Source organism: Cherax quadricarinatus, chromosome 5 (assembly GCF_038502225.1).
Source record: "Cherax quadricarinatus isolate ZL_2023a chromosome 5, ASM3850222v1, whole genome shotgun sequence".
In the NCBI taxonomy this organism is placed as follows: Eukaryota; Metazoa; Arthropoda; class Malacostraca; order Decapoda; family Parastacidae; genus Cherax; species Cherax quadricarinatus.
The window spans coordinates 12,262,984-12,275,817 of NC_091296.1; the positions used below are offsets into that span (position 1 = coordinate 12,262,984).

At 38.8% G+C, this 12,834-nt stretch overlaps 1 protein-coding gene across 3 annotated transcripts in view; it reads right to left on the minus strand.

Moving 5' to 3' along the window:
* Nucleotides 1–12,834, minus strand: part of LOC128684855 (uncharacterized) — a 503,715-nt gene that overhangs the window by 430,138 nt on the left and 60,743 nt on the right. For 2 of the 3 annotated variants that reach the window (XM_053771164.2, XM_053771163.2), the window contains one exon: nucleotides 10,396–11,235. The exons of the other annotated variant lie outside the window; for it this stretch is intronic. In XM_053771164.2, coding sequence (XP_053627139.2) covers nucleotides 10,396–10,936 — 541 coding nt within the window. In that variant the 5' untranslated portion in view covers nucleotides 10,937–11,235. The remainder of the gene's footprint in view (nucleotides 1–10,395; nucleotides 11,236–12,834) is intronic. 3 annotated transcript variants of the gene reach the window in all.

A 12,834-nucleotide genomic window follows, 5' to 3' on the forward strand; every position in this document is an offset into this window, starting at 1 on the left:
CGGCGAATTGGGGCACTTTTGTTCCCCAGTGACAGTTCTAATACAGATGGAAGTGCCAGTGAAGACGAGTTTCAAGGTTTTGGCGAGGTTTTGACCGAAACTAATGACCATAATATCGGTAATAGTGAGGAAAACCCAGACGATCCTCAGCCTTCCACCTCTGCTGCTGGGCCATCTTGTTCACATTTGTACCAGAATCAAAGAGGAAATTCCTATTTTCCCAAATCCCGGACTCAGATGTGAGCATTGGAGATGATAGTGATAGTGAATATGAACTACAAGCTCTTGAAACCAGTTCCAGTAGTGATAGTGAAGTGCAATATTCTCCAGTGAAGCGTCAGTATATACGACGATATATGCGCTCTGGTAGTGTGCCATATGCTATTCCAAGGAAAAGGAGTACATCCCGTGGCTGTACAACAGGAACAGTCAGTGAAAATGACGATGATAGTGTTGCAGTTGGGATGGAAAATGTGCATGGTGGTGGTAGTGGTGGTTCCGGCAGTGAGGCACCAGCAGTGGGCCATGCTGCCACCCACACCGCTGCCTCAGCTGATCTACAACAAAGGCCACCATCCCCCACCCATCCACCACACCAGCCTGCACAACCACAACCTCCACAACCACCTGTCATTGTCCAGTACCCACCAGCAGACCACACCTGGGATTGGCAGGAAGCTGTCAATTTTGTTCCAAATCCCCACCAGTTTGATGAAAGCCTAAGTGGAATATGGCCATGTTGTACACTGGGGAACAATGCCACTGAACTGGAATGTTTCGAGTTATTCTTTGACAAGCCCCTGATGGAAAGCAACAGATACTACGAGTAAACCATGGCAAACACAATACTTTCACCAAGCTCATGACTACACAGGTGGAAGGAGACAACTGTGGCTGAGATGTATCTTTTCTTTGCCACAATAATGCTTATGCCACATGTGTATAAGCACAGTGTGAAATCATACTGGTCAACAGACTGCCTGATTGCAACCCCAGGTTTCAGTGATATAATGGGAGTGAATCAATTTGTGCTATTACATATGCTTCACTTCTCAGACAAAAACCAGGCCTGACAGAAACGACAGGTTTTATAAGATTAGGAATGTGTTTGTGTATCTGAAAGAGAAATTCAGTATGTATTTTTATCCCTTCAGGAAGCTTGTAATTGACGAGTCTTTGATTCTGTTCAAAGGAAGATTATCTTTCAAGCAGTACATACCAAGCAAGAGGAAACACTTTGGTATAAAGTTGTTTGTGCTTTGTGATTGTTACAGTGGTCTGGTATTGGATATTATTGTGTACACTGGCAGTTATACATTGCAAAATACCAGGAAGTTATTGGGCATCTCTGGTGATATGGTTAGGACAATGATAGAACCATACCTTGGTAAGGAGCATATATTATATACTGATAACTGGTACATAAGCCCCTCACTCAGTGATTTTTTGCGAGTAAACATGACAGATGTGTGTGGTACAGTGCGTGCAAATCGTAAACATATGCCCAGGTTTGATGCTGGCACTCGTACAGGTGAGGTTCAAGCGTTTGCTGCCAATGACATCATGGCATTTCGGAGGCATGACAAAAGAGATGTCACACTGTTGTCATCAGTTCACCCTAACGAAATGACAAACACTGGCAGGCAGCATAGAGATAGCAATGAACCCATTCTAAAACCTGCAGCTGTGATTAATTACACCCTCAGTATGTGCTCAGTGGACAAATGTGACATGCAGATTGGGTTTGCTGATTGTGTTCGCAAGCGTTATAAGTCGTACATAAAACTCTTTTTCCATCTTCTGGACATTTCCATGCTCAATGCTTATAATATGTATAAGATGAGGACCAGAAACAAACCATCATATGGCGAATTCTGTTCATCTGTCATCAGACAAATAGCATTCGAGTACCAAGGAACAACACCTGCAATAGACCGCCCACTAAATTATCAACAACTACCTACTCGTCTGAAGCATGGTGATCACTTCCTGGTAAAACTGCCTGCTGCTTTCAAGAAAAAGGCTCAGAAGAGGTGTTACGTCTGTGCACATACAAAAAAAAACGCCCACAACAACGCAGAGACACTCATTTTGTGTGTGAGGAGTGTAAAACACCACTGTGCATGACACCATGTTTCAAAGAGTTCCACAGGCTGCAGAACTTCTAGAAACATTCCCTGTGACTGTATATGTGTATATAAAATACCATAGAAAAATAGTAATAAACAACATTTTATATCGTTTGTGTGTGAAAACAACAATTATAAACAATATAAGGACAACAGTGTTTGTGTAGTAAATAAAGAGAAAAAACTTATATAATAGTGCTAATATTGGTCTCACAGGCCATATAAGTTACTTGGAAAAAAAATTAAAAAATAATAGAAAATAGTACCTAAAAAACAAAAAAAAAATAATACCGGGTGACGGCAGTCAGCGATGTTACCATATACCGGGCATTTTCTGTCAACTTCATGCCTCCATATCTCAGTAAGTATTGATGGTAAAATTTTTTTGTTTAGCCTATAATGTTTAGAAAAGAAAAAAACTATTTTCATAAGAAAAAATTATTTTTTTTTTTCTGAAATTTGGGGGACCCTGAGAACAAGTCTCTGAGAGGGCCTGTGGACCCTGAAAGGGTTAAAGTGGCCTGGTTGTTTGCCCGAAACAAGAAACCATATACTATTGCTCAGGAGTTGGTTAAACCTGCAGCTGTGAAAAACGGCAGAGATCGTGTATGGTCAGAAAGAAGCCATGTGACTGAATTCAGTGTCCTTGTCTGAAAAAGTTGTAAATGAGAGAATTTCCATCTTAGCAGAAAATGTAAGGGAACAAGTGATTTCTTCAATAAAAGAGAGCAAACATTTTGCTATTCAGCTTGATGAGACTATAGATGTCAGTAGCAATTCATAACTGATGGCTTATATTCACTACAAAGGTTCCGAGGCGGTTGAAGAGGAAATCTTGTTTAGCTCTCTCGAGTTGAGAGCTCGTGGTATTGACGTCTTCAACAATGTTAATGAATACTTCAAAACACCAAACGTTAATTTAAACTGTGTTTACTGATGGAGCTCCAGCCATGTTGGGTCATGTCAGTGGCTCGTCGGCATTGGCCAGAGAGGAGAATCCAAAAACTGAAGTTACCCACTGTATGATCCATTGCCAGGCACTGATTGTGAAGCATTTAGAACCTGCATTGGAAGTCATCATGTATGTTATCAAGATCGTCAATGTTGTCAAAGGACATGCATTAAACATGCGACTATTTCGTGAATTATGTGAGGATAGAGAGGCTGAATATTCAGACCTACTTTATCACACAGAAGAGAGATGGCTTTCATGTAGAAATGTTCTGAATCAAGTTTGGGTTCTCAAAATTGAACTTGAAAATTTTCTGGTTGATCAAAAGCATGTCCTTGCAGATAAGTTAAATTCCTCTTGGGTTGCGTATCTTGCATATTTAATTGACACCTTTGGGTATGTGAATCCATTGAACAAAGAACTGCAAGGGAAAAATATCAATGTTATTACAGCCAGAGAAAAGATTTCAGCATATGGATCAAAGCCAGAATGTAGAACAAAGCAAAATAGCTGCCTTTCCAAAATTATCTACATTTTTGGAAGATTGTGAAGATTTTTTTTTTTGTGACATCAAGGTTCCAGTTATAGGGCATCTTACCAAACTCAGAAAGCGGTTCCTTGATTACTTTCTAGATCCTGATTCACATACGTACTGTGAGTTGGGTTGTAAATCCCTTCAACTATGAAATTGCTGATGTACCAGAAGAGCCTGAAGGATTGGCAGAGGCACTCCTTGAACTTCACTCCAACTATGAATCACGCATTGAATTTCTGAACAACACAGATCTGTCCTTTTTTTTTTTTTTTTTGATGTCAAGAGCTGCAAAGGCTTTCAGAATTGCACAGGAGGAAGTGATAAAAATATTGCTGTCATTTGCAACTATCTTTGCAAACAAGGATTTTTCACTCCCATTAACTTAAAAAAGTACAGAAATCAGTTGAATGCCGAAGACAGTATCCAAATTGCTCTGACATTAAAGAGCCCTAATTTTGATGACGATGTATCAAAAATGAAACATCATTTCTCCAAAACCTGAAGTGAAAATGTTTTCAATGACATTCTTTAATTCCCTAATGAGATTTTTATTAAATTTGTTCATTACTATTTTTTATTTCATGCAGTTTATTTTTCATTTAATTATTTTGTTAATTTTGTATTTTATTTTTAAAGTTACTTTATGTATAATACATACTTTTCAGCTTGTATGACTGTATTCTTCATACAAATGAATTCAATACATTATTTTGAATTTGAATGCTCCTTGTATTTTCTGGATTCTTTGGACTTACAAAGCTAGTGGGTAATTTCACTGTACACATTTGTTTTGGGGTAATAACCAAAAAAGTTTGTCAACCTCTGTTCTAGAGCCTGGCCAGTCAGGCATTGTTGAGAAGAAACAGTAAGTTCTTCCAGAATCTCAATTTAGCTTCTGCAAACATTGAAACGCTATAGATATTCTACTGAATCATTGGTCCACAGTATGTATGCTGCTCATGAAATTCTCTTAGTCTCTCTTTACTGGTTTACACAGCACATCTGATTCAATCTCTCAATCGATTAATCAATCAATATTTATTTCCACAAGATACATCATTTGTACAAAGTTGGATGGCATTACGTAAATCATATGGAAAGCTCCTTAGTTATGCAGAGCATTTCGAGCAAGCTTAAACCTGGAAAAATAAACACAGAAGCAGTATAATGTGATCCTTTATTGACAACATTTCACCCACACAGTGGGCTTTATCGAGTCACAAACAGATCTACCTGGGCGAAAGGTATGTGAGTATTTATAGGATGGAGTCAGGTAGAGAATATGTTTTGCAGACCAATATGTTTTGCCTGCAAATGCCTCAAGGCACTGACCACTTACTGTTTACCATACACCTTTTCAGATAGTATTTTCTCAAAAGATGATGGATTACGCATACTGACCACTCTAATGTCTTGGGTAAAACACCTGAATGCTATGTGAGAGATGTGTAGGGTGAAGATCACTCACAGCTTCAATCTATATAATACATTTGTATGTAACCTAACAAATCGAACACAAAGAGTAGTGGTCAACAGAGTTAAATCGGAGGCTGCCATAGTGAAGAGCTCTGTTCCACAAGGCACAGTACTCGCCCCCATCTTATTCCTTATCCTCATATCAGACATAAACAGAGATATACACCACAGCACCGTATCATCCTTTGCGGATGATACTAGGATCTGCATGAGGCTGTCATCTGCTGAGGACGCGGTTAACCTCCAAGAAGATATAAACAAAGTTTTCCAGTGGGCAACGGTAAACAATATGATGTTCAATGAGGACAAATTCCAACTACTCCGTTATGGAAAACTGGAGGAGATAATAACTAGAACAGAGTATACTACTGACTCCGGCCATACAATAGAGCGGAAAAATAATGTAAGGGACCTGGGAGTAGTAATGTCTGAGGATCTCACTTTCAAGGATCACAACAGTGCCACGATCGCACGTGCAAAGAAAATGATAGGATGGATACTGAGAACTTTCAAAACGAGAGATGCCAAGCCCATGATGATCCTTTTCAAATCACTTGTTCTCTCTAGGCTGGAATACTGCTGTACATTAACATCTCCATTCAAAACAGGTGAAATCGCAGATCTAGAGAGTGTACAGAGATCCTTTACTGCACGTATAAGTTCTGTCAAGCACCTTAACTACTGGGAACGCTTGGAAGCACTTGACTTGTACTCGTTGGAACGCAGGAGGGAGAGATATATCATAATCTACACTTGGAAAATCTTGGAAGGAATGGTCCCAAATCTGCACACAGAAATCACTCCCTACGAAAGTAAAAGACTGGGCAGGCGATGCAAAATGCCGCCAATAAAAAGTAGGGGCGCCATTGGTACACTAAGAGAAAACACCATAAGTGTCCGGGGCCCAAAACTGTTCAACAGCCTCCCATCAAGCATTAGGGGAATTGCCAATAAACCCCTGGCTGCCTTCAAGAGAGAGCTGGACAGATACCTAAAGTCAGTGCCGGATCAGCCGGGCTGTGGCTCGTACGTTGGACTGTGTGCGGCCAGCAGTAACAGCCTAGTTGATCAGGCCCTGATCCATCGGGAGGCCTGGTCATGGACCGGGCCGCGGGGGCGTTGATCCTCGGAATAACCTCCAGGTAACCTCCAGGTAACAAACTTGAATATGGTAGTGGCATATAGCTCTCTGATGCCCTTCATTCCAAACTGATTGAAGCCTATTCCAAGCACTAGTTAAATTAATGTATGGCATTAAGAGGCCTTTCCTGAAATAAAGAATAATGGGGGGTAGAAACCAATGACACTGAAATTAAAAGTCCCCAACTACTCTGATGTCACCACTGTGTTAACAGATTTCTATGACTTTGCAAATAAAAGTTCAAGAAATTCAAGACTGATGAATTAGATACTTCTGCAACACTTGGGTATCTTTAGCGTATCTTTAGCATATTGAGGGTGCAGTCCATCACAGCTGCAGGTTTTAGAATGGGTTCATTGGTCTCTCTATGCTGCCTGCCAGTGTCTGTCATTTCGTTTCGGTGAGCTGATGACAAGTGTGACATCTCATTTGTCATGCCACCGAAATGCCATGATGTCATTGGCAGCAAACGCCTGCACCTCACCTCTACGAGTGCCTGCGTTGAACCTAGACATATGTTTACGATTTGCATGCACTGTACCACACACCTGTCATGTACACTCGCAAAAAATCACCGAGTAATAATATATGCCCCTTACCAAGATATAGTTCCATCACTGTTCTAACCACATCACCAGATATACCCAATAACTTCCAGGTATCTTGCATTGTATTACTTCCAGTGTACACAATAATATCCAATACAAGACCACTGTAGCAATCACAAAGCACAAACAACTTTATACCAAAGCATTTCCTCTTGCTTGGTGTATACTGCTTGAACGACAGTCTACCTATGAACAAAATCAAAGACTCATCAATAACAAGCTTCCTGAAGGTATAAAAACACACACTGAATTTCTGTTTCAGATACATAAACATATTTCTAATCTTATATAACCTGTCTTTTCTGTCAGGCCTGGTTTTGTCTGAGAAGTGTAGCATACGTAACAGTAGCACAAATCGATTCACTGGTATATCACTGAAAGCTGGGGTTGCAATGAGGCAGTCTGTCGACCAGTATGATCTGACACTGCTTATACACGTGGCATAAGCATTATTGTGGCAAACAAAAGATACATCTCAGCGACAGTTGTTTTCTTGGTTGTTTACAATATTTTTTTCTGCTATTAACATTTTTTTCTCTATTAACCCTTTGACTGTTTCGGTTGTATATACATGTCTTACGAGCCACTGTGTTTGACTTACAATTGCTCATAAATTCTAGCAACTTCAAATCAAGCAGGAGAAAGCTGGTAGGCCCACATGTGAGAGAATGGGTCTGTGTGGTCAGTGTGAACCATATAAAAAAAAAATCCTGGAGCACGCAGTGCATGAGAAAAAAAAAACTCCGACCGTGTTTTTTAATTAATATGCCGACTTTGTAGTCTATTTTCATATAGTATTTATGGTTGTATTCTCGTTTTCTTGGTCTCATTTGATAGAATGGAAAACACATTATAGAAATAGAGGCGATTTTGAATGGTTTTACTATAAAAAGAACCTGGAAATGGAGCTCAAAATAGGCAAAATGTTTGAAGTTTGCCAATGTTCAAAAGTAAACAAATGATGTCATTGCCCAATAAATGTCCACCTAGCCCTTCTAATAAGCAGTCATGAATGGGTTGACATTATTTGTACAATTATTAAAGTATTGCAGTAGTCTGCATGACAGTAAATCTTCTATTTTTTGTTTGAATAAAAATTCAAAATAGAAAGCAAGAGTAATATCAGAGGGGCCTGGAGATGTGACTGATGAACAAAGAAAATGTTATTTTAGAGCCAGGAATGTCTGCATTGTTCATTCTGAACTTCATTTTGAAATTGTCATATTTTTTTAATTTTCGTGAAATTGGCCAAATTGAAAATTTCTGACCACATTATTTGGTAGTTGAATTCAGTAAATGGGCAGTTTCTTGTACTCAATCAATAGAAAAAATGGAGTTCTAAAGAAATAGCTATGAGTTTGGTTGACTCGAGCAATGGAATTAGCCGAAAATAGGGCTCAAAGTGGGCGAAATCGCCGATTTGTAAATATCGCCGAGGTCGCTAACTTCATGGGAGCGTAATTCCGTCAGTTTTCTATCAATTTTTTTTTTTTGGTGCCAATACAATCATTTCATAAGAAATAATTATTTCTTTTTTTAAATTTTGCAACACCAGGAGACACCTCAGAATTGGAGGTTGCGACAGTTAAGAGGTTAAACTGTGCATTATTTTGTATAATTACATAGATTATCATGCATAGCAGCATATGTGTAGAGAACCTAAGATAACCCAAAAAAGTCAGAGTGACTTATTCTCTCAATTTTTTTTTTTTTTGGAGCACTCGTTTTCGTCGATTATCTCGGAAGTAAGGTGTTCATAAATTACAGTGATTACAATCATGATAAATTTAGATTAGCAATGTTATATCACCAGGTAGTGCACAAACAGCTTCTCACAGTGCCAGTACCTGGCTAGGGCTTGCCATATATGATTTTTGGTAATTTTTTTTTCTCAGTTGTTTGTTGGGCTATCTTATTGAAACTTGGGCAATGTATGATGGAAAGATGCTTCTTAACATACACAACAAATGAATGAAATTGGACAATAAATAACGGAGTTCACTTCTCAGCCATTAACCCTTTGACTGCCATCATCATTACTGAAGTCAGAGGCCTGGCCACGCGAAAATAATAGTTTTCTCTTGCGTTGAGGTACAACCGACCGTGACTGATGAGTGCCCACACCAGAGGTAGAAGGTTGAGGATCGTCAGGGTTTTCTGCACTATCATTGATATCCTGGTCATTCCTTTCGGTCACTAACTGATCAAAGCCAAAGAATTCGTCTTCATTTACACTTCCATCACTGTCAGAACTATCAGATAGAAACAGGAGAGTCCCAATTTTCCTTGGAGTGAGAGCTGCCTTGCGACGAGGCATGGTGAACAAGGGTAACTGAGCCGGTGTTCCCACAATGCTATGCGGGCGCCTAGATTTTTTGTTTATGGTGCACACCCACCACGCAGACCCGTTCTCTCACATGTAGGCCTATGAGCATTTTCGCGCTAAATTTGACGGCACTAGAATTTTGGTGTAGATCTATGGTTTGGGCACTCAACGTGAAGCCATAGATCTACGGGACGGACCCTGAAAGGGTTAAATGCCATCATAAACAAAGGGAGATGTAATGAATAATTCATGCAGTGAATTGTAAACAAAAGCCTTACATACTATTAAGGGCGGTTACTGAGCCACCGCAGACTCATACACGTTTTCTCTGAAGCTGAACCCGAGAAAACGTAATGTTTACCCTCCAGTCAACCCCACCCTTCAATAGTATATAAACATCGCATGTTTATATGCTATGTAACATGTTTCTTACAGTATAATTTTGAAGAAAATATCATAGATGGATTAATGAAAATGTTTATATTAATGTAAAATAAGACATTTAATGTGCCCAAGAGTAAGTCACGAACGTATAAGCAGCCTGGGTGGATATGTCTGGTACCATCGATTTCCGAGCCAATATACAAAACCGGTTGGGGGAAGAGATTTCGCTGAAAAAAGTGTTTGAAATCCAAATTGTACATTTTCCACACCTGCTGAAAACTGGGGGTCCACTGTATTACATTCATTCCTTCCATTTTAAATCCAGGTTAGGAGTATTCTATGAGTGGGGAATGTCCACAGAGCCACTCATAGTGCCAGTCCGGCTCAGCTTGTTGCCAAGTGCCATAATCAGTAAATTTTCTTTTTCTCAGTTGTTTGTTGGCCAATCTTTTTCAAACTTTGTCACATTCCTTTACATTTATGCTTTTAAATGTACACAAAAAAGAAAAAAAACAGACGAAAATTAACGAAAAAAAATTGGTCACGGTCTCCTTCAACTACTCTGCTGCTTTTTGTTGATGTTAATCTTTTAAAGGCTTAGCAAACAACGCTTCTGCTGAAAAACTATACCAGTATATAATATAGGACTGAGTTCAAAATATGTTCAATTGGTTTACCCAGTACCCTGTTCACTGTATGTTAATATTAAGCAGATTAGTTATACATATTTATTAAGTGATATGTCTTATGACACACAAAATGAGTTTAAATATGAGTGGAAAATTTATTTTGTGATTTCTAGATTTGGGGAAATAATGTAAAGTACATAATAAGGTTAACATACCTGTGAGAGATCCATTGGTGGTAGGCCTTGAGCGCTTTATCACCGACGTCTTTTGACTGTCCGACAGCCGGAATGTATCCCCCCTGTCACCTTTTACAAAGTCTTCAGAGAAAATATTTTCTCTTTTAAAACAAAGTTTTGCATTGTTCTGTGATTTATAAAGTTTTCTAATGTTTCTTCTTCTGGCATTCCTTCGGAATCTTTGTAGCTGATGACGCAAGTGTTTAGCACATTCTCTACTTATTCCCACTTTAGCAATATCTTTAAAACGTCTAAAATCTTTCGCTTGTAGTCTATGCAATTTAAGAATCGGAAGGCCTACACTAACATTCTGGAGATTAGGAACATGCCTTATAGGGCTCTTATCACTGGGTGGGATACAAGGTTCCTGATGAGGCACAACAGGAGGACACATGAGTGAGGACACCTGACTGGTCTGCAACAAACAGCCAAGTGGATTTGATGAGTTTTCTGGCAGGAGTTCAACCCCATGTTTGCTATCCATGGTGACTGTGTCCTTGGAGTGAAGTATCTCACCCATTTTCTGCTCCCATGTGTGCTTCGTAACCTGCCAGTCACCTTCTCAGTAGTTTAAGCACATACTTGCTGCAGACTCCACATTTACAACTACATTAATTGAAATCTTCAATAAGCATTATTCACACAGTTTTGAGCAAATTCACTTATAAAAGCAACTGGTTAGGTGTTTTTTTCAATTAATGAAATACTATACTACACAATGTTTAAATTAATAAAAAAGTCATTTTTGCTGCATTTTCTTTGGTCTTCTGTATACTGTAGTATCACTGCCACAGACTAATATTTCACTGTGGTAGCTATCTGGAAAAAAAAAACATGAAATTCAATTACAATAATTTATTTACCTTATCTAATTTAAATTATATAGCTTAAGCATTTTCCCAAATTACTAGTCATGGTTTGTAACAGTAATGTATTTCAAAAGTAAATTTTTTAACTACAGGTACCTACAGTAATTAAAACAACCCACAATAACAGCAATGAAATTACATGTAGTACCAGTGAGGCATCTTTCTTTAAAATAAATTTTATATTACAATATAGTTCTTCCAATTGTGGCTCTCAGGCTAAAGAAAACAACACATTTTTATTTTTACTTTTTTTAAAGCTGAAAGCGTCTTCCCGTCTCAAGATATATTAACCAGGAGCTAATGAAAATACCAAGTAGGTATAGAGACATGCTGTATATACTGATAATGCAGAACAAGCCTTTATTTTAGATGGTGTTTTGTTCAGGAGTGAGTTTTGTCAAGTCTACCTTAATAAAGGTAGACATGATAAAACTCACTACTAAGTGAAGGGTCATCATAGATAGTCTTGTTCTACATTACATTTTTATACTAAAACATAAATACTGTAAAAATATTCCTTGCTTTAAGCAGTTTAACAAGGCAGCATGAATGACTGAGGCCCTGTTTGATGAATGGTTCAGGTATGTACAGTATTACAATAAAGTGCTTAAAGACTGCTTGCATGACAATGTTGAATAATGACCAAAATAAACCTGGAACCATTCTTGTATAACAACTGGCTCCCACTCCTATAAGTCTTTCCCTTTCTTTTACTCCCTAATCTAACTCCCATCATTCCTTCCAGTTCCAGTATGTGCAGATGCTGGCTGCCCTTTACACTGCTATGCCTCTAGTCAACAAAGAACTTATGTTTGGAGTGCACATTACATATACTACAGTGGAATGCCGAGTTTCGTACAGCTCCCAACTCAAACAATTATGTAAGTGTATTATTGTAAGTGCTTTTGTAAGTGTGTTTTTGGGGGTCTGAAACGGACTAATCTAATTTACATTATTCCTTATGGGAACAAATTCATTTGGTAACGGCACTCAAACAGCCTTCTGGAATGAATTATGGCCAAAACTCGGGGTACCACTGTATTTTAAAATTCCTTATTTCCACAGTATTTCCAACGATCAATGATGTTATATGTTGTTATCAGTTTGCATCTTGAGTTATAACATGGGCTCTCATGGGAGAATTAGGGTCAATATAAAAAACACTTAATTTTTTTATTAGCACATCAACCGTTTCCCATCAAGGCAGGGGTGACTCGAAAAAAAAAGAAACACTTTCATCATCATTCACTCCATCACTGTCTTGCCAGAGGCATGCCTACACCACAGTTAAAAAACTCCAACTTATAAACACCCCTCCTTCAGAGTGCAGGCACTGTACTTCCCACCTCCAAGACTCAAGTCCAGGTAACCAGTTTCCCTGAATCCCTTCATAAATGTTACTTTGTTCACACTCCAACAGCACGTCGTCATAAAAACCACTGATCTCCACTTGCTCCTCTCTAACAATCCCATGTATGTTACAAAGGAGCTGGAAAGTCCAAGCCCTTCAGCCCTCCACAAGCCCTTCACAAGCCCTTCAGCCCTCCAA